This window comes from Zonotrichia leucophrys, chromosome 10 (genome assembly GCF_028769735.1).
Source record: "Zonotrichia leucophrys gambelii isolate GWCS_2022_RI chromosome 10, RI_Zleu_2.0, whole genome shotgun sequence".
Taxonomy (NCBI): Eukaryota; Metazoa; Chordata; class Aves; order Passeriformes; family Passerellidae; genus Zonotrichia; species Zonotrichia leucophrys.
In genome coordinates this window covers 1,848,002-1,869,203 of record NC_088180.1, presented here as the reverse complement: position 1 = coordinate 1,869,203, position 21,202 = coordinate 1,848,002, and the positions used below count along the sequence as shown (strand labels likewise).

The window sequence follows — 21,202 nt, the reverse complement described above, 5'->3', positions numbered from 1 at the left end:
TCCTTTGGTTCATCGCTGTGACTCTGCAGTTACTTGTTTTGTCCCCAGTTTGTTCTGATTTAATCTCTGTATGCTGGGGAGGACTCGGGGTTTGTTGGGATGGCAGTAAAACAAAAAAGAAAAAACACAACCAAAAAACCACCCAAAACCAACAAAACCAGTTGTATTTGAAACACTTTTTCAGCTCTGGATATTCTCATCCCTTGGTCCTTGTCCTGTCCCTTCCCAGCTGTTGCTCCTGATGGATTTGGTGGGTTCAGGAGCAGCCCCTGCAGCCCTGCCCTGTCCCCTGTGCCTCAGAGCCGGGTGGCTGTCCCAGGGCACAGCTCCCCAAGGGGGACCATGAAGCTGCCCTGTGCAGAGCAGCTGGGCTGGGCTGGCAGCCAGGGCTGCTCCCACTGCTCCTCCTCGTTGTTCCTGTCCAGGCTGAAGATGAGCTTCAGCTTCTGGGGCTGCACAGCGTTGAGGATGATGATGGCCAGCCCCAGGAGCAGGCACAGCAGCCCTGCAAACACACAGAGAGACAGCCCTGCAGGGCCCAGCTGCACACCAGGGGCATGTGGCATCACCCAGCAGGCAGGAAAAGGCTTTTTCTCCTTCCCCACCTCGATTCTGGCATCACTGAAGGCTCTCCAGCACAAAAGAGAGGTCAATTATGGATGGGGAGCACCATGCACAGGGAAAGGCTGGAGAATTTGGGTTTGTTTAGCCTGAAGAACAGGAGCACCAGGGGATTTAGTTATCACCTGCTACTGGGAAAGAGCTGCTCTCCCTGGAGGTGATGTTGTGACATGGAAAATTCTGGTTTGAGCAAAGGAAGCAATTGCTGCAAGTCCTGAGAGGAGAGGGAATCTCTATCCAGCAGGCAACTTCAAACATTCAATTCTCTGCACTGCTCATCTCTCTCTCTCCTCAACCTTGATAATTCTAATCCAAAATCTTCTAACCTGAAATGATCATTTTCTGTGGCCAGCCATGGAGAAGGAAGGGAAGAGGTGCTGAGGGCCATCCCCTGTGCAGGGATGGAGGCGGAGAGCCCCAGAAGCAGGCTGAGCACTCACCTGTGGCCAACGCCAGCCAGAAGGACTCCCCATAGTCTGTCCTCAAGGAAACTGGGCCAAACTGGATGGGGCACCTCAGGCTGTTCCTGGCAGTGGAGAAGAGCAGCAGGGAGGAGAGGATCAGCGTGCCAGTGAGCAGGAGCATCTGCCCGCCGTAGAGCAGGATGGACATGGAGAAGAGCAGGATGGAAATGAGCCATGTGCAAAAGGCCAGCCTGAAAAAGGACCACAAAACACAACACAAAACACCAGGCTTGGAGAATCTGCTCAGGCTCTGCTCTCCATATCCCAAAGGAGGGATGAAGCCATGGACAACCTGGTCCAGCTGGCCTTGCTCCAGCAGATATCTGATATCTGATCTAGAGATCAACCCAAACAACTGAGTAAGGACATGAGTGGTGGAGCTGTGGGACACATCCTGCAGCAGTGGAGAGGGATCTCCACACCTGGGAATGTTCAGCATTGAATTTCCTGAAGCCCCCCAAGCACCTTGGTGCAGCTTTGGCATCAGCCCTGCTCTGGGTGTGGGCCTGGAGTAGAAATCTCTGGAGGTTCCTGTGAGAGACTGAAATATCTGAAATATGAGTGTTTAATAGCTCAAACGTTTGGCCATTTGCAGAGGCAGCAGGAGCTTTGTAGGGGGGGAAAGGAGGGGTTTTGGGTGTGTGGTGGGAAGGAGGGGATTTGGGGAAAGGAGAGTTTTGGGGTGTGTGCTGGCAAGCCCTCTGATGTGCATAAGAGGAGGAAGCTCTGGGATTTGAGGCAGATGAGGGAGAAGGCTGGTGAGAAGCAGCCCCTGGAGAGGCAGGGTGTGAAAAGTGCATATTATATGGGTCTATGCAAATATTTACCATATGTATTTTCATGTATTGATTAGTAGTGCTGTATTAACGTTTTAATAATAAATGCAGCGTTGTAATTAAAAGGCAACTTTTGTAGTTAAAATGAGAAGTATGCTAGTGGGATTTTTAAAGAAAGGAATGAGGTACTTGCACCGAGATAGCAGCCACAGGACACCTGAATCTTTCAGAGAAAAAGAATTTGTTGCTCTCTTATCAAAAGAAACTAACTTCTTCCTGCCTCGAAGGTGCTTTTAGGATTAGAAGGAAGAAGCTGACACTGACCAGACAGAATCCTGTGTTTGAATGGAATTTATGCATCATGTATGAGGTGTATGAATTTGCTACAGGCTGTTGTTTTTAAGGGTTAATCCTTTGTTAACGTGGGTCCTTTTTCAGGCTTGTGCTGCCCAGAAAAGGTATCCGGACATCCGTAACTCTTTGTCTTTATTGTCTCATATTGTCCTAATCCAAATTGTCCAAATTATCATTACTCTAATTGCATTACTATTTTTATAACCATTTTATTACTATTAAACTTTTACAATTTTAAAAAAACAAGTGACTGGCGTTTTTCACACAGGGTGCTGTCTGTCACCGTGCCAATGCCCTCCCTCACACAACAGGCTCAGCTGGAATGCTCCCCTCCCTTCCCAGGAAGGAGCATCCATGGGACACTGTCTGGTACCACGGGGGGTCATTTCTTCTTTCTTAATTTTTCTCTCTCTTCCCAGTTTCTCTTTTCTATTTCTTTCCATCTTTGTCTACGGCATATTTCCTGTAACATAACGTCCGTACTATGGACTTCAGCACGTGGCCTCATTTGCACCCTCATTTGGCCTCATTTGCACCCTCATTTGGGCAGAGGGTGTCCCTAACAATCAGATTGTAACAGTCCTGCCAAGTGCCTTCTTTCCTGATTCTTGTGGCTGTCCACAGCTGGTCACCCCTGGGCAGTTCCCAGCGTTCAGAGGGACAATGGCATGGAGGGACAATGGCATGCAGGGACAATGGCATGCAGGGACACCTTTGTTTGGAGAGCTGCACCATTAGCCATGCCCACACCTGATCCAGCAGCACCTGGAGTGCATCCAGCTGCCAAACCCCTGTGCTTGGGGCTTGCATTCAGCTCCCTGGGAAGGTGAGCCTAACAAATATTTCTGATTCAAAGGAAAAAAAACCCTAAAAAATAAGTTTTGTTGAACATTTCTGCCTGGAAATACAGGAATGTTTGGGTGGGGATAATTTTTTTCCTGAACATGAGAAAAGAGATGGATACAGGGATGTGGAACCTGCATTCCTGGGGGAATTGCAAGGCTCTCTCTACCCTGCAGTGCCTTTCCCAAGACCTCTGAGACTCGTGGGGGTGCCCTGGGACCCCACAATCACAGCACACACCAGGCTCCAAGCTCCATGAGCTCCCTCCTGATGGTCCCTCCCCAGGGAGGAGCATCCTGACCATGGGACAGGTCTGGGCCCACTTGGACAGGCAAAGGAAGACACAGTGGGTCTAAATTTGGGTTCTATCTCGGTCCTTTGGAGGGATCTGGAACCATGAGCCCCACAGCTGTGTCTGCTTTCCCCTCAATGAAATTTTCTGACTGCAGTTTTGGACATCAAGGCAGAGGACACATAAGAGGAGGACGTGGACAGAAGATGCCCCAAGGGCTGCAGCCCCTCTGCTCTGGAGCCAGGCTGGGAGAGCTGGGGGTGCTGGGAGAGGAGAGAAGGTTCTGGAGAAACCTCAGAGCCTGAAGGGGCTCCAGGAGAGCTGGAGAGGGACTGGGGACAGGGGATGGAGGGACAGGATGAGGATGAATAACATCCCACTGCCAGAGGGCACGGTTAGATGGGATATTGGGAAGGAATTCCTCCCTGTGAGGGTGGTGAGGCCCAGCGAAGATCTGGCTGCCTGTCCTGGCTTCACATGGGAGACATTTAGGGAAGTGATCCTTGGAAATGTTCCAGGCCAGGCTGGATGGGACTTGGAGCAACTTGGGATCATGGAAGGTGTCCCTGCCCATGGTGAGGAGTTAAAGCAACATCAGTTTTAAGATCCCACCCAACCCAAATCACTCCATGATCCCAAAATTCTGGGAATCTGTGACAAGCCAGGAAGCATGAGAACCCCAGACCCTGCAGAGAGGCTGTGGCACCATTACAGTGACAAGGGTGGCTCCATAAACCTCTCTTTGGTGTCCCTGGTGCTCCCCAGGGCAGGGCAGGGCAGGGCTGTAACTCACCACAGGGTGAGGGACACGTAGTGCCCGGCGATGCGGTACTGCCCGTGCACCCCGCAGGGGCTCTGCCCGCTGAACTTCTCTGCCACATACAGGATGGGGCTGGGCAGCCCCCTGTGCAGCCCCTGGCTGTAGCTGAGCTCATAATCCTCCCCAAAGCTCCAGGAAAAGTGCTCGTTGTAGTTGATGGTCTCGTTGATCTGCTGCACCGGGTTTCCTGCGGGAGGCACGGGCTGAGCTCCGCTGTGCCAGCCCTGGGCACTGCCAGCGCAGCAGCAGCGCGGGCACAGCAGGGCCCAGACACTGCCAGGGCCCTGCAGGGCAGCTGTGCAGCTGCTGGGGCCGCTGCCCAGGGGCACAGGGGGACACAGACTCACCCCTGAGCGTGACGTTGAGCCCGGCCAGGCCGATGTGCAGCCCGATGTCAGCGCTCACCTGCGCAGGGCTGAAGGACTTGTAGGAGGTGTTGGCCTGCACCCAGCCACGCTCCCAGTCTCTGGTGAACTGCACATCTGTGGAGACCTCAGGGGTTAGTCACAGCTGGCAGCAAGATGACTGGTGCTGGAAACACCTGCCAGGACAGTCACCATGGCCTGAGCATCACCTAGCTCACCCCAAATCCAGGGCTGGGCTGTGGGCCCCAAGGGGCAGAACTCCTGGATGTCCTCCCTATATCCCTGTGTGTCCTTCCTGTGTCCCTGTGTGCCAGTCCTGTATCCCTCTGTGCCCCACCTGTATCCTTGGATGTCATTCCTGTATCCTTGGATGTCATTCCTGTATCCCTGTGTGTCCCTCCTGTATCCCTGTGTGTCCCTCCTGTATCCCTGTGTGTCATTCCTGTATCCCTGTGTGTCCCTCCTCATTATCACCCATTAGTGACCCTCAAAGCCCCCCCTGTGCTGGTTTCTCCCCAGCCCCAGCACAGATCCTCTCCCTGGTGGCTGTGGGGTGATGTGTGGGCACTGCCTGGGCACTGCTTTGCCCCTGAGCCCCTGATCCCCCTGGAAGGTGGTGTTGAGCCTTTGGTGACTGCCCTGGAGGTGACCACTGATCTTCAGACCCCAGGCAGATGGATTGGTGCCTTCCACCATGGCTGGAGCCACCTCCCACGCACAGGACACGTGTCCACCTTCCCCATGAGCTCATCCCACGGGCTGGGCTTGGCCCTTGAGTGATCCCTTCACCCTCTCCCACCTTTCCCCCCCATTTCTGGGCCTCCATGGGCCCCCCAGCACTCACTGAGGATCACTGCTCCCACGAAGAGCCCCAGCACCAGCTGCAGGAACCACAGGAGCCTCTGTAAGAGGGGAGAGAGGAGTCACAGGGCTCAGCCAGAGGTTACCACGGGCACCTCAGCACCAAGCACATCATTAGCAAGGTGAAATGGTGAGAAACAGCCCTGTCCCTGCCCTGGGGAGTCACCCATGTGCTGGGTGGGTGGGTGGCAGGGGGTACCTGTGGCAACCCTGCTGGGGTGGGGGAGGCAGCAGGGAGATCCAGGCAGAGGAAGAAAATCATCTAAAGAACCCACTGGAGAAAGCTGTGACAGCCCTTTTTTTGGGAAGGGATGTTTGGAAACATTCCCTCTGAGAATCTTCAGCCGCAATTCCCACCCTTACCCAAACCCTCAGTGTGTTGACAGCTGGCCACAGCTGTAACAAAAGGAGCCACCAGGCATTTGTAGGGTGTCCCCTGGGGACAGGAGCCCCTCAAGCAGCCCTGCAGGCACAGAGCCAGCCCTGGTGCGGCTCCAGCAGGGTCTGTGGGGCACAGGGAGCAGTGCTGGGACATGCCCTGTACACACCTCCCTCTTTTACCAAGCTCTCTGCCAAGGTGGGGTAAGAACTCTGAGCCTCACCCTGCCATTCCACTCTGCTGAAAGAATTTCACAGAGAAATCCAGCCAAGATCAGCTCTAGCAGCCTCAGAAACCTGGGCTGGTGGAGTTTGGTGCTCATGTTGGGCTGGAGCTCCCTCAGCCCCATGGCATTCAGAGATCCCAGAGCTCTGGCCATAGCCCCAGGCAGCTTTGCTTGCCAAATCTGCTCTGGAGGCTGGGAAGAGGAGGAATGTGGGATGCACAGGCAGGGAGCAGAGGTCTGAAGTGCCCCTGCTCCTCCACTTACCCTCCTGCCTGGGATGCCCGGCAGGATGATGATGAAGGTGGCCAGCATGGAGAGGAACACGGTGACAATGACGGCCCGGGTGGTGTCAAAGGGGAAGCAGGCATTGGCTCCGGGGTAGAAGGGGTAGGAGCCATTCCACAGAGTCATCTTGCTGCCTGGAAGGGCCCAAAACTGGCAGAAAATCATCTCCACACATGCACTCCGTCAGCCTTCCCCACAGAGCTGTGTCCTGCCCCTTGTCCCACTCAGCATCCTGTGCCCCTGGGCACTGCAATCCCACACTCAGGGATCTCCTTCATCAGGAACCCTCCATCCTGCACAGCCAAGCTGCCTTGGAGCCACCAGGGCACTGCTGCAAAGCTCGATTGTCCCCAAGGAGGGACAGCAAGGTGAGCAAACACAACTGGGCAGCTCACTCCAATCTGTTCTCCATCCCCAAAATGTTCCCTGTGCTCCCACCTGTCACAGACATCTTTTCATGAAAATCCTTTCCTTAGGAATTTTCCTCCTGAGAAGCTGACAGGCCTCAGGAACAAAATGTAAACATTGATTATCTGCTGCTGTGGAATGCAACAGGTGGATCCTTGATTGGTCTCATGTGGTTGTTGCTAATTAATGGCCAATCACAGCCAGCTGGCTGGGAGAGAGAGTCTGGGGCAGCTGCCTTTGTTTTCATTCTTTCTTTTCTACTCTTAGCCAGCCTTCTGAGGAGAATCTTTTCTTCTATTTTAGTATAGTTTTAATGTAATATATATTATAAAATAATGAATCAGCCTTCTGAAACACGAAGTCAGATCCTCATCTCTTCCCTCATCCCCTGACCCCTGCCAACACCGTCCCAGCCACCCTCGCTGGTTCAGCTCCTTTGGAGCAGCCCGGCCCCGCTGCCGGGTGAATCACGGCACAAACACGGCTGAGCCCTGCGCTGTTAACCCTTCACCACCCGGGGATAACCCGGAGGGCACAGGGACACTGCCAGTCCGGTGTGCCAGCCCTCGGGAGCCAGCTCGGACACCGAACGCTGCTTTTACACCCCAGCACCTGAGCAGCTCCTTTTCCTGCTGGGAATGGGCTGCTCAGCATCCCCCGGGAATGGGGGCAGCAGGAACACCCCCAGCCCCTTCCCCACGCCCAGCCTACCTCGGTGCCGGGATGGGAGCGCCGGGATGCTCCGGGATGAGCCGGGATGAACCGGGATGAACCGGGATGAGCTGGGATGCTCCGGGATGAGCTGGGAAGCTCCGGGAAGCTCCGGGATGAGCCCTGACGCCGCCTGCCCGCCCGCTCCCTCCTCCTGCCAAGGCTGCGGGCGAGCAGCCAGCCTGGCTGCGCTGCTCCCGGTGGTTTTTGGAGTGCCCGCCTCCCAAAGTGCTTGGACGATCCAGCCTAAGTGTGAAAAATGTGTATTTTATGATAGGCTTTTCGCAAATGTTAAATTAATATTGTATGTGTTGTGGTAGAAAGTAACAATAATAATGATGTATTAATTCTCTTAAGTGGTGTGTTAAATATAGTTTTAGGTTATAAAAATTGTTAAAATAGAAACAATGCTATGTAGGATACTTTTTGTAAAGAAAGGACTTGCAGCAAGATAGCAGCCACAGGACACCTGAATCTTTCAGAGAAAGAGAATTTATTGCTCCATTTTCAGAAGAAACGAACTTCTTCCCACCCCGAAGGCGCTGTTAGGATTCAGAGGAAGAAGCTGACACTGACCAGACAGAATCCTGTGTTTGAATGGAATTTATGCATCATGTATGAGGTGTATGAATATGCAACAGGCTGTTGGTTTTAAGGGTTAATCCTCTGTTAACGTGGGTCCTTTTTCAGACTCGCCCAGAAAAAGGTACCCAGACTGTCCATAACTCTTTGTCTCTATTGTCTCATATTGTCCTAATTCAAGTTATCCAAATTATCATTACTCTAATTGTATTACTATTTTTGTAACCATTTTATTACTATTAAACTTTTACAATTTTAAAAACCAGGGATTGGCGTTTTTCACACTAAGCCAGAGCTCCCAGCTCCTGTGAGGGCACAAAGGGGAGCTGGGGAGGGTCGGCTTCACCTCCTGGAGTTTTCTTGGAGAACATTTAAAAAGTCCAATTCCGCATGGCATGAAGAGCCTGGGGCTGCCAGGCCCCTCTGTGGGACCAGAGGTGTCCAAGCCCCCATTCCTGGTGGGTTCCCAGCTGGATCACCCAGCAGGGCTGGCCCTGCCTGGCCAGGTGGCCCTGGCTCCATCCCTGAGCAGGTCCTGCAAGGTCTCCAGGGCTGCTCCCAGCCCCATCGTGCAGGAGGTGCTCGGGTTTGTGACCTGGCCATGGCATGGAGATCACGGAAATTCAAGTTTTTGGGGTTTGCTCCTCTACTTTGGCATTTCAGCTGGCTGAAGAAGGTTGTATTGATGCTGAGAAGGACCAGCAGGGCAGAAACACTCCCCTGACCCATGTTTGGGATCTCCCCTCTGAAACTGATGGAAATATCCATCCCCTGGATGCTTCTTGTTTGCATCCCAGTGAATGGGCTGGCTGGGTACCACCCCCTTGGCAGAGGGAGGTAAAAATGAGTATTCCAACAGGGAATAAAGGCATTTTTTGGGCAAAAACTTTGCCATTTCCCTTGAAATTCCCAATTGATCTGACCCAATCTGAGCACTGAATCCCTCCCCGGGAGCTGTTTACAGAAATCAAAGGGTGGGAAGGGAGATGTGTTGGGGAATGTGTGTGCAGAGAGGGGCTGGGAGCTCTCTGGTGGGGATGGGCTCCAGCTCCAGCTCTGACAGCCTCTGCAAAGCAGAGGGAGACACAAAACTGCTCTCAGCAAATGGAGCAAATCCTCAGGGCTGGTCACAGGGACGGCCCTGGGGCTCTGGACCTGTTGGAAAGGTGGAGCCACCTCTGCCTGCAGTGTGGGAGGGGATCACTGAGGGGTGGCAGCAGGAAATTAATCCAGATGTGAAGGGTGAGATGAGGGTCTAAATCATCCCCTATTGCACGCCCTGGAGCTGGGAGAGGCAGCAGAGGGGTGAGCCCTGCACTGGCTTGGATAAATCCATGTGTGGAGTTTGCCTTGGGAAGGGATTGAGGCACGGTGGGTCTGGGGCTGCTCAGACAAACATCACCAATGTCCCTTTGGGGAGATATCCTGTTCCCAAAACAAGGGGGAGGGAGCTCCCCTCTTTCTCTAGAGGTGACCAGCACCACAAGGTTTGTGTGCTCCCAGAAGTGCTCTGGTTCCCTCATGTGCCCCAGCAGGGATGGAAATGGGGAATGATTTTGGCAGGGGATGCTCCCCTTCCTGGAGTGCTGATGGGATTATTCCCTGGGAAATGTGAGAAAACTGCCTGATTTACCCCTCACCCAGCACTCTGAATGTAGGAAGAGGCTATTATTCCAACTGGCTGTTTGTGTTTTCCTCCTTTTTTAAATTTTACATTTTCTGAGTGCTTCTGCAGGCAGCAAAGGCGTGCATTTCATCACGGAGTTTCCAGGGCACACTGCACATTTTCCAGGGAGTTTCTTCTGCCAGTGTCAGCACCCTGCCCTTGCTGGGGCAGCCCTCTTGCTTGGGAAGCTTCTGTGGAGAGATGGAGCCCCAGATTAGGGATGAGTCACTGCATCCAGGTCACCTGGGAGGTGGGGGCAGCTCCCAGCACCTCTTGTGCAAGAGGATGGGAGTGCTGGATCAGCCACCCCTCTCAGGGCTGGGGAGTGAGCAAAGAGTGGGGGCATGCCTGGGCAGGGAGGTGATGCTGGGCATGGACAGGGAGCGTTTCTGCCTGACCCATGGCAGCCAGGATGATGGATGTGCTGCCTGTCCGCAGGAGCCACCCTGCCCCAGAGCTGTGCCCATCTCCCCTCTGCCCTTTTCTCTGACAGGGATCTGCAGGTGGGGATCTGCTATGGGGAAACCCATCCCCTGAGGATGGATCCTTGCCCAGGAACCTTTGGGGCATCATGGAGCAGATTGAAGGGAATGACAGGAGGGAAAAGGAAAATAAATGAAAGGAAAGGGAAAGGAAAAGGAAAAGGAAAAGGAAAAGGAAAAGGAAAAGGAAGAGGAAAAGGAAAAGGAAAAGGAAAAGGGAAAGGAAAAGGAAAAGGAAAAGGAAAAGGAGGGAGGAAGGAAGGATTCCAGGAAGGATTCCAGGAAGGATTTCAGGAAGGATTCCAGGAAGGATTCCAGGAAGGAAGGATTCCAGGAAGGATTCCAGGAGGTATTCCAGGAAGGAAGGAAGGAAGGAAGGATTCCAGGATTCCAGGAAGGAAGGCCCCTCTGGTCAGTGGCCTTGTTTTGGCTCTAGGTGTATTTTCAACAAGGATCTGTTTTTCCATCTCTGTTTGGAAGTTGCACATTTTGGGAGAAGCAGGAGCTGTTGCTACCCACTGACCTGTGGGTTTCACATCTTGTGATGGAGCCAGCTTAAGTGGAAGGGCTGCCAGGAGATGGAGGCAGAGCCCAGCAGGAGCCACAAGCCATCCCTGTGGGAAGTGAACCAGGAGGGTTCAGCCACACTGAGGAAATCCTCATCCAGAAATTGTGCTGGGAGTTCAGCCCTCTGCCCCTTCCAGGAGCCCTTGTGCAGGAGAGGAACCAGGCTCTGGCCATGGTCTGGACCTTCTGTGGCACATGACAGGAGGAGCATCTTGCTTTGGGTGCTTGATCATCCCTGCTTCTAGTCCCAAACTCTCACATTCACATTTTCTGGAAAAATCCCTTTGCCCAGGTTTTCTCTGCTGGGAAGCTGAGAAGCCTCAGAGAAAAGGAAAACAATATTATGTCATTTGCTTCTCCTGTGTTGTGCTCCTGTGGAATGTGTTTGGACATTGTTTACCCACAGGTGATTGTTCCATTGGATTATACTGTGAATTGTTTTCACTCTTTGGCCAATCAGGGCCAAGCTGTGTTGGGACCCTGGAAAGAGTCCCTGTGTCCCTGCTGTCTGTCACAGACTTCTTTTCTGGAAAATCCTTTCTTTAAGATTTTTCCTCCTGAGAAGCTGACAGGCCTCAGGAACAAAATGTGAACAACGATTATCTGCTGCTGTGGAATGCAACAGGTGCATCTGTGATTGGTCTCATGTGGTTGTTTCTAATTAATGGCCAATCACAGTCAGCTGGCTCAGGTTCTCTGTCCCAGACACAAACCTTTGTTATCATTCCTTCTTTTTCTATTCTTAGCCAGCCTTCTGATGAAATCCTTTCTTCTATTCTTTTAGTACAGTTTTAATACAATATATATATTATAAAATAATAAATCAAGCCTTCTGAAACATGGAGTCAGATCCTCATCTCTTCCCTCACCCTGTGAACACGGTCACACATCCCAGAGCATCTCCCTCACCCAACGGAGCTTTTCCTTGCCCTGGGGTGGCTCTCAGGAAGGGATCCATGATTTATTTGTGGGGTTTCACTGTCCCAGTTTGGGGAGCCCTGTCCCCATGGATAGCAGCCCTTCCTGCCAGTTTGATGTCACCATCAGGGAGGTGAACATTTCCCAGCTGTGCTGGGGCTTGTTGGTGATGCACTGTGTGCTAATCATCACTTTCATCCTTGGCTGCAGCTTAGAGAGCTTTCTCCTGTAATCCCTGCCATTAGAGGCCAGCTTTAAGCAACAAACATTTTTCCATGGAAACTCCTCTGCATTCTATCTCCCTGCCAGCCTTGGAATCCCTTCACAGCAGCTCCTGAGGGGTGTGAGCTGCCAGATCTCACATCAGCAGGGTGAACTCTGTGCTGGAAGATATCCAAGGCAGATTTGGGGTTGGCCAGGTCTCCTCTGCATGTTCTCTACCAGCTCTGGGTGTCACAAAAGCTTTATGGAGACAAATTTCAGGAGGAAATGCCCTGGATTGAGTGTTTCCTCTGAGGGCATCAGTAACTCTTTTTTTCTTCTGCCAGTGAGAGAAATGGATACCAGTAGATGAAAGTGAAGAAAAGTACCCAAACAAAACTGTTCATTATCAAAGCAAGATACCTGCAAAGTACAGGAAAAAATATTGAACCTGACACCCCAACCCCACCTCAGTGTGTGGCTGAGAGGTGAAGGTGGTGGCTGAACTTCTCTGGGAAGGGAGGAGAAAAGAATTCACAGAGCAGCTGGGAACATGTTGGATTTGTGGTGTGGGTTTTCTCCTCACTGCAGCCAAAGCTGGTGGATTTTAATGTTTTAATGTCCTTTCTCATCTTGGTTCAGCTCCTCTAAGGTCCCCACTGCTTCCCCAAGAGGGCTGAAAGGAAAAATGAGAAATGCCAAAAACATTTCAAGGGAAGGGAAGGAAGGGAAAAAAGGGAGGGAGGAGAGGGAAGGGAAGGAAGGGAAGGGAAGGGAAGGAAGGGAAAGGGAAGGGAAGGGAAGGGAAGGAAGGAAGGGAAGGAAGGGAAGGGAAGGAAGGGAAGGGAAGGGAAGGGAAGGGAAGGGAAGGGAAGGGAAGGGAAGGGAAGGGAAGGGAAGGGAAGGGAAGGGAAGGGAAGCTTCTGGCTTGGAGTTAGTGAAAAACCAATCCCATAAAAATCTAATGCAGTGTCCCTGGTCCAGCCTGGAGAGAGATTGAACCAAAAGCATGCAGGAGCCCAAATCTCCCCATCCCACCCCTGGGTCCATCTGAAATCTACAGCAGCCATGTTCAGGGTGTGAAGCAGACAATTAAGGAATAAAACATCATTACAAAATCATGGAGCTGCTTCCCTTATCAGTGCCACCACCCCGGGGCAGTTTTGGCTTGAAAACCCTTGGAACAGGCACAGATGCACTCCTGAGGGCAAAGTGAGAGGGTGGGAGATGTCAGCGAGGCTGTGAGAGCAGGAAAGGAACCACGGGAGAGCCCTGAGCTCACTCTTTGTGTTTCCTACCTGGGGCAGGAAGGGTCTCACTGCCCCCACCTCTGCCTCCTCCTTTGGGAAGGATCTGCCCAAATTCCAGCTGGGCTGCTCTCTGTGGCAGACATCTTTTTAGGAAAATCTCTTTTTTAAGATTTTTTTTCTTTCTGAGAAGCTGAGAAGCCTCAGAGACAAAATGTAAACAAGTGATTGTCTGCTGCTGTGGAATGCATCAAGTAGAATTTTGGTTGGCCTATCTTAAATGTTTATAATTAATGCCAATCACAGCTCAGCTAGCTCGGCTCTCTGTCCGAGACACAAACTTTTGTTATTTATTCTTTTCTATTTTCAGCTTAGCTAGTCTTCTGAGAAACTTCTTCTTCTATTTTTTTTAGTACAGTTTTAATGTAATATATATCATAAAATAACAAACCAAGCTTTCTGAAAATATAGAGTCAAATTTTCTCTTCTTTCACCTTAAGGCCCCTGTGCCCACCATCACAGCTCCCATCCAGCCCCACAGCCGGTGCTGTCCCTGCTGCTCTGGAGCTGTTTTCATTCTTTATGTGCACTGCAGGAACTTTATCCTGTTCTATTGTCCCTGAAGGTCTGGGTTGGGCAGGGCCAGCCCAACAGGGAGCTCCTGGTGCTGCCTGAGCAGCAGTTGGCCTTTGTTGAATGTTTGAAGGTCCCGTCACCCTCTCAGTGCCACCTTCACCAGTTTGATGGTTGAGTGAGGGGGAAAAGTGGGCTGGGGTGTCTGATCAATAATTATCTGATTGTTGCTGCTGTGATTGCTGCTTTGGGATGTGGCTTGGACATTGTTTACCAACAGGTGAATGTTTGATTGGTTTCATGTGAATTGTTTTTATTTAATGACCAATCACCATCAGCTGTGTCAGACTGTCTGAGTCTATCACGAGTTTTTATTATTCATTCCTGTTAAGCCTTCTGATGTCTCCTTTCTCTTCCCTTTAGTATAGTTTTAGATTTTATTATGCATTCCTTTCTAGCATTCTGATGTCTCCTTTCTCATCCTATATATAATATATATTCTAATATATAATTTTCTTTTAATATAATACATATCATAAAATAATAAATCAGCCTTCTGAAACATGGAGTCAGATCCTCGTCTCTTCCTTCAACATAAGACCCCTGTGAACACCATCACAGCCAGCCAGTCTGAACACCCCAGGAAAGTCATCCCAGTGACCCCCAGGGGCCTCGTTGCATCTCTGAATCAAATACTTAAATTAATTTACAATAAATTAATTTATATTGTGTTTGCAGTGTGCAGAAACAGCTGTGAGCAAGGACCTGAGCCCCAGCAGCAGCATGGAGAGTTAGCCTCAAACCAGAGGAGTGACAGAAACAAATCAGAGCTGGGGAAAAAAACCAAAGTGAAGAATTTACTCATTTTCTAAGCTTGGGCACAAAGCCTTGGTCCTGGAGCTTTCCTAAGAAGGTGGCCTGGTGAGTGATGGGACATTGTGCCAAGCCTGTGCAGGTAAATGCCAGAAAGGGGCATGACAGGGCAGAGCCAGCACACTGCCAAAACATCATGATCTTCCTCAAAAGCTTTCCTGATCCTCTCATTTGTAATCTAAACTCAAGAGGGAATGGTGATTTAGGGGCTGAACAGTGATTTCAGTTGTTTGCCTGTCAGGGATAAATAGATGTCACCCACAGGGACACCAGGGAGCAGGAGAGGGGCTGGAAGTGACAATGGCAGAGGGGAGGTGCCTTCCCCAGGTGTGAAAATGCTGGGAGGGTTGTTTTTCTCCCAAAACCTGAATCAAATACTTAAATTAATTAATAAATAAACTTAAATTAATTAATAAATAAACTGATATTCCCCAAGGTGAGCCAGTTCTGCCCATGGCAGCAGTTAACAAATGACCTCACCCTTCTTTCTCCCAACCCAGAGGAGAGCGATGGGGGGCTGGGGACAGACAGACAGACAGACAGACAGAGAGGCAGCTGGACAGGGTCTGGCTGGGTCAGGGGGACAATGAGGATCTCTCGTGGGTGCCTCAGGACCCTGCTCCCCCTGCAGTGAGCTGGACAGGGTGGTCCCATGGCACACCAAGGCAGGAAGCCCATGAGGCCGTCAGGCCCTCACTCTGCTGGCTGAGGGGCATCTGGCTTCCTCCAGTGTCAAACACAATCCACAGGCTCATTATTTTTCTTGCTAATAATTAGTTTTAAGTCAAAGCTTTACTCCAGCTAATGAAAAGGTGAGCTGGGGGTCACCCACATGCCCAGAACACAACAAGAAATAGATGTTGTGGGAGGCTTAGGGTGCTGCTCTTCCCAGGAGCTGCTCCAGTGAGGAAGAGGAGGCTCCACAGGATCTGGACTACCCTTGAGAGGACAGGGAGCATGGTGGGAAGGTCTCCTACCATGGCTTTGACCCCTCTACTAGTTATCAGCACAGAGGGCAGGGATGGATGGGATATTGGGAAGGGATTCATCCCTGTGAGGGTGGGCAGGCCCTGGCACAGGGTGCCCACAGAAACTGTGGTTGTTCCATCCCTGGAAATGCCAGGCTGGACAGGGCTTGGAGCAGCCTGGGATAGTGGAATTGCCCCTGGAATATGGCCACAAAAGTGTCCCTTTAACCCAACCCATTCTGTGACCCCCACAAGTGGCTGGCAGCCATGGGGTGCAGCTGTGAGCAGCACTTCCAGAAGGAACAGACCCAGAGCCTGCTCATGGCACTGTTCCATCACCTATTTCACCCTCAGCTCCCTTCTCCTGCCATCCTGCACAGCCAAGGGCCCAGGGCTGTGCCTCTGCCCCTGTGGGTGTTGAACTGCAGGCACGAGGGGAGGGAGCACCAAACCATCCTCACAAAGCAGCCTCAGAACCAGAGCAGTGTGTGATGGTCACAGAGCCTGCAGTGAACCCTGAGGTGCCACAAGGACTCTGAGCCTCAATCCCAGCACTGCCAGGACAAGATTTTGCTGGGAGCATTCCCAGCAAAGAGGGTCACAAATACTCCAGTGATGAGTGGCGGGATCAGCTCACCCAAGTGTGTGGCAGACATCTTTTCATGAAAAATCATTTCCTTAGGATTTTTCCTCCTGAGAAGCTGAAGAGGCTTCAGGAACAAAATGTGAACAATGATTATCTGCTGCTGTGGAATGCAACAGGCGCATCTGTGATTGGGCTCATGTGGTTGTTTCCAATTCATGGCCAATCACAGTCAGCTGGCTCGGACAGAGCACCGAGACACAAACCTTTGTAATTCATTCCTTTCTATTCTTAGCTTAGCTAGCCTTCTGATGAAATCCTTTCTTCTCTTCTTTTAGTATAGTTTTAATGTAATATATATGCTAAAATAATAAATAAAGCCTTCTGAAACATGGAGTCAGATCCTCGTCTCTCCCCTCATCCTCAGACCCCTGTGAACACCATCACACAGGTGTGCTGTTTTATCATGTCAGGGTCTCCTTCAGTGAGCAGAGGTTGCAGGGATATGAATCCAACCCCTCTGAGCTGTTGGGAGCTTCCCTTCACCCTTCCCCAAGGAGCTCCCACTGCCCATTCCCCTGCCCGAGCCCTGGGCTCTGCCTTCCTCCCCCCACAGAAGAGTCTGTGCAAAGAACCAGCTTTATTCACACAGGCACATCAGACAGCAAGGAAACACAAAACACACAGGGAGGCTCCACTTCCACACACACCATCACTATTAACAATATTTCAGAAAGAATAAATAAAAGTGCTGTTGCTATAGGAGCCCACAAGGACGAAGCTCTCCTCTGTTCACAGGCACAGCTGACCTTGCACACCTCATCCTCCCTCAGTTTGAGAAGTACTTCTCCAGCACCTTTGTTAAAAGCCCTGTCTCCTGCAAAACAAAACACAACAGTGAGACAGGGGGCATGCACACAACCAGCACCATCCCCACCCTGGGCAGGGCACACAAACACCCCATGGCACCCTCAGGACACATGAGGACAGAGCCAGGAGCTTCCCATGTGCTCCAACAGCTGAACCACAGCTCAGATACTGAGGGAAACTTCATCCCAGGGAGGCAGCAGCCACTGGTTGAGCTCCAGGGCAGAGCCTCTGCCACTGACATATTCTCTGAAAAATCCCTTTGCCAGGATTTCTTCTCCTGAAAAGCTGAGAAGCATCAGAAAAGAAATGCAAACAATAATTATCTGATTGCTTGGAATGTGGTTTGGAGGTTGCTTCTTGGATTGGTTCCATGTGAATTGTTTTTACTTCATGACCAATCCCAGTCCAGCTGTGTTGGACTCTCTGGTCAGTCACGAGTTTTTATTATCATTTTTTTCTAGCCTTCTGATGTCTCCTTTCTCTTTCTTTAGTATAGTTTTAGTATATAATTATAATGTAATACATATAATAAATATAATATAATAAATATATACAATACAATATCATAAATATAATATAAATATAAATACAATATAATTATATTATATTGTATAAATAAATACATACACAAATAAAATAAATGTACAATACAATATAATAATATAAATATAAATAAAAATTATATTAATTAATTAATATAATTAATAAATTATATTATTGGACAATAAATGTAATAAATATAATACAATAACTATAATATGATATTATATGGTATATGGTATAATATAATATAATATAATATAATATAATATAATATAATATAATATAATATAATATAATATAATATAATATAATATAATATAATATAATATAATATAATATAATATAATATAATATAATATAATATAATATAATATATCAGCCTTCTAAGAACTTGGAGTCAATTCTCATCTCTCACCTCATCCTGGGACCCACAACAACACCACAACAATTAATCACCACAAGCCTCATTCAGCAGAGAATGTGAGAGGGCAGAAAGAGGCAGAAAACACAGCAGGGAAGAGGCACAGAGGGTTTTGTGGGATTGGCACTGAGCAGAGGCAGAAGGGCTCTCCCCAACCCTGGAGCTGCTCCATTCCATGGGGAGTCAGTGTCACACACCCCAGGAGATGACAAAGGATGGGAGGATCCTCCTCCTCCTCTGTCACACAGAGCAATGAGGCTCTCAGCTTCTCAGGAGAAAACCCTGGCAAAGGGATTTTTCAGGAAATATCCCAGTGAAGCCTCAGCACGCTGAGAGCCAAACCCTGACGGGACACCCATGGCTGGAAAGCTGAGATGGAACCAACGGATCCTGAGCAGGGCATGGACAGGGAGCTTCCAGGGCAGAGCCATGAAAAGGCTGTGAGGGATGAGGGAACACAGAGGCAGCTCTGTGAGGGATGAGGGAACAGCTCACAGAGCAGCTCGGGCTGGCTCCTGAGGGATGAGGGAACAGCACACAGAGGAGCTCAGGCTGGCTGCTGACACCTGCTGTCCAACAACAGCCATGCTGAGGGCAGAGCTGGCACGGTGGCAGGGGTTTGGACTGGCGCTGTGACAACCACAGAGCAAGAACAGTTTTTCTAGGTGGGTCACACAGACCAGTACAAGGTGGACAGCACTCAGAGGCAGTTCTGGAATAGCCACAGCAGCCCAGATGTGCGGATGCCCTGGGGATGGGTGGAGAAAGGAGCCGTAGGGCAGGAGCTGGGGAAGGGAAGTGCTCAGAGGTGCCCAAGGAGCAAACCCAGAAACAGAACGCAGCAAGGTGGCCAAGGGGACCAGGGCACTGAGCAAGGAGAGGCTCCAGGCTTTGGGGAGAGAAAGAGAGGGGCAGGAGCCAGTTTCACACCAAGCAGCCCAGCTGTGATGGGCACACCACCCACCTGGCCCCAGAGAGGCAGCAGCACCTGCATGGGCACACACAAATCACCCAGCAGAGCAGGGCTGTGGCAGCAGCGCCACACTGGGCAGCACCCAGCCCTGAGCTCTGGGAATGGCACTGCCAGGGCTGGCAGGGCTCTGGCACACCCAGCTGGAGCCTGTGGCACAGCACCAGCACTCTGGGCAGCCCCTGCACGGACACACCTGTGCCCAAGAGGAGCAAGCCCTGCCCAGCAGAAACGGCTTTACCTGCATGCAGGGCTGCTGGATGGCTCCTCAGGCACTGCCTCAGGGGGACAGCACAGGTGGGACAGACCCAAGAGGATTTTTTAGACTCCCAGTTACTTCTGCAGTGACTGGAAAGGGTGAGACACCAGGGAGGTGTGCAGGAGGCAACAGACAAGCAGAGCCACACAGCCTAATTCTATTTATGGATGCAGAAATTCCATCTCTGGACTGAGCAATTCAATCTGTGCATCCTGCCCGAGGATCTGTGCCTGTGCATTGCTCCCAGGGGCAGGTTTTCCACCAGGAGCTGGGTGAGCTCCAAGGTAAAAGCCACAGTGAGGGTGTGCTGATGCACAGCAGCACCAGAGGAGCCCCTGCCCTCTCCCTGCTCCCCCAAACCCACTCTGCAGCAGCAGGAGCAATGCACAGCTACTCCCTGCAAGGCTCTGTGCCCTCAGCATCGAGGCATCCCAACCACAGGGACACAGAGCCAAAGCTCTTTGCTTCACAGATGCTTTTCCCTTCACACACTGCGTCCCCTCTTGGTCTCCTGCTGTGGCAATAACAGGGAGAGAGGATTTCCCTGTCCTTGGAAAGGGGACACCATCCTCTTCTGCATCTGGCTGAGGAAGATCCAGATGTTTATTAGCAACCCTGGACACCTCTGCTGTCACAGCTCATTGCAGAGTTACCTGCTCATCCTCACACCCTTCCCAGGCACCTGGCACTATTTGTCACTGCCCAGCCAGGCACAAGCCTCAGGACACTTCTCCCCTCTCCCTTTGGGGCTGGTTTTAAAAGTGGCTTAAGAAGAGTTAAAAGGGAGGGTGAAGAGGGGAGTGCACCTCTAGCAGCTGTGCAGGGGCTCCCCTCTCCAGCAGAGCTCCTCCAGCTCCCTGCTCTGAGCATCTCCCTCTAGCTCAGTAAGTGTTCACCTGGCCAGTGAGGTCGTATTTCCCTTGGTTCTCATCCAGCAGCCTTTCCTGCAAGAGGATTTTCAGGAGCTCCCGGGTCAGCAGTTCCATCATGTCCTCCAGCAGGGCTCGGAGAGAGGGACCGAACACCACGGGCACCGCAGGCTCCTCGGCAGCCTCCAGGTGCGGGGAGCCCGTCACGCTCTTCTTGCCCATGAAGTGACCTGCAACAGCACACACGGGGGCTCTGGGGGGACACGGGGCTGCAGCTGAGCTGGCACCAGCACTGGGAGCACCGAGCGAGCTAATGCCCAAAGCAGCTGAGTGACGGGAAACACAGAAACCCCAGGTCCTCAGTAACTCCACGTGGGATTTTTGGGAAACTTCACTCTCTGTTCCCGCTGACAGGATCTCTGGGCTTACAGAGATGCTGAACTTCACATCCAGGGATGCTGAACTTCACATCCAGGGATGCTGAACCTCACACCCGGGGATGCCAAACCTCACACCCGGGGATGCCAGACCGCTCAGCCTGTCGGGGATGCCGGACCTGCTGCCCAGGGTGATTTCACCTCTGCCCATCGCGCACTGCCAGCATCCCCTCCCCGGTGGGAGCAGCTCGCAAGGCAGCCCCAGCACGGGACGGATGTCACCGTGCCCGCACACCCCGCGTGTCCCCGCGTCCCCGCCCGGTACCTGTGGCCCAGAGGTTGCCGCGGGGGTTGACCTTGATCTTGGCGGCCTGGCTGCGGTGCTCGGCGAAGTCGAGGTGCACGGCGGGTCCGAGCGCGGCTCCGCACAGCAGCAGCAGCAGGCAGCGCAGCGCCATCGCCCCGGGACGCGGACCCGCCGCCCGCACGGTTATAGCGGCGGGAGGGACCGCGACACGGGGAGGGACCGCTCGGTTATAGCGGCGGGAGGGATCGCGACACGGGGAGGGACACCTCGGTTATAGCGGCGGGAGGGACCGGCACACAGCCCGGCCCCCGACCCCGCCTGGTTATACCGGGACCGCGGCACAGCCCAGCCCGCCCGGTCTGACCCGCTCCGAGCTCCGCCCGTGCCCGCCGTGTGTCATCCCAGCGCCCCGGCGGAGCGGGAGATGTGACAGATCCGCCGCTGAGTCCGATCCCATCCCCACATCTCTCCATGCCCATCTTTCACCTTCTCCTTTCTCCTTCTCTTCTTTTTGCCCCGGA

General features: G+C 51.8%; 2 protein-coding genes across 3 annotated transcripts; both read right to left on the bottom strand.

Annotated features, from left to right (window-relative positions):
• Positions 1-146: 146 nt before the first annotated feature.
• LOC135452222 (dual oxidase maturation factor 1-like) lies at positions 147-7,609 on the bottom strand. 2 transcript variants are annotated; one of them, XM_064722127.1, is made up of 7 exons: positions 7,406-7,609; positions 6,266-6,436; positions 5,380-5,437; positions 4,518-4,652; positions 4,144-4,357; positions 1,062-1,276; positions 147-505 (listed from the first exon to the last, which is right to left on the bottom strand). In XM_064722127.1, the coding sequence occupies exons 2-7, from the start codon at positions 6,410-6,412 to the stop codon at positions 297-299; spliced, it is 978 nt and encodes a 325-aa protein (XP_064578197.1). In that variant the 5' UTR covers positions 6,413-6,436; positions 7,406-7,609; the 3' UTR covers positions 147-296. The 2 variants fall into 2 exon arrangements, with proteins under 2 accessions (XP_064578197.1, XP_064578196.1); XM_064722126.1 differs by having other exon boundaries at positions 6,266-6,420; positions 7,406-7,583.
• A 9,090-nt stretch (positions 7,610-16,699) lies between these two features.
• NMB (neuromedin B) lies at positions 16,700-20,950 on the bottom strand. Its single transcript, XM_064722274.1, has 3 exons — positions 20,700-20,950; positions 20,025-20,227; positions 16,700-16,942 (listed from the first exon to the last, which is right to left on the bottom strand). The coding sequence occupies exons 1-3, from the start codon at positions 20,830-20,832 to the stop codon at positions 16,895-16,897; spliced, it is 384 nt and encodes a 127-aa protein (XP_064578344.1). The 5' UTR covers positions 20,833-20,950; the 3' UTR covers positions 16,700-16,894.
• Positions 20,951-21,202: the final 252 nt, after the last annotated feature.

Bases quoted from the DNA above. Each gene is read 5' to 3' on its own strand.
- LOC135452222 (XM_064722127.1), bottom strand. From the start codon at position 6,412: ATGACTCTGTGGAATGGCTCCTACCCCTTCTACCCCGGAGCCAATGCC. The intron at 4,358-4,517 runs GTGAGTCTGTGT...TGCCTCCCGCAG, and splicing joins GCTCAACGTCACGCTCAGGG to GAAACCCGGTGCAGCAGATC. The intron at 506-1,061 runs GTGAGTGCTCAG...GTGTGTTTGCAG, and splicing joins CTGGCTGGCGTTGGCCACAG to GGCTGCTGTGCCTGCTCCTG.
- NMB (XM_064722274.1), bottom strand. From the start codon at position 20,832: ATGGCGCTGCGCTGCCTGCTGCTGCTGCTGTGCGGAGCCGCGCTCGGA. The intron at 20,228-20,699 runs GTACCGGGCGGG...GTGCTGTTGCAG, and splicing joins CGGCAACCTCTGGGCCACAG to GTCACTTCATGGGCAAGAAG. The intron at 16,943-20,024 runs GTGAACACTTAC...TTTGTTTTGCAG, and splicing joins AATACGACCTCACTGGCCAG to GAGACAGGGCTTTTAACAAA.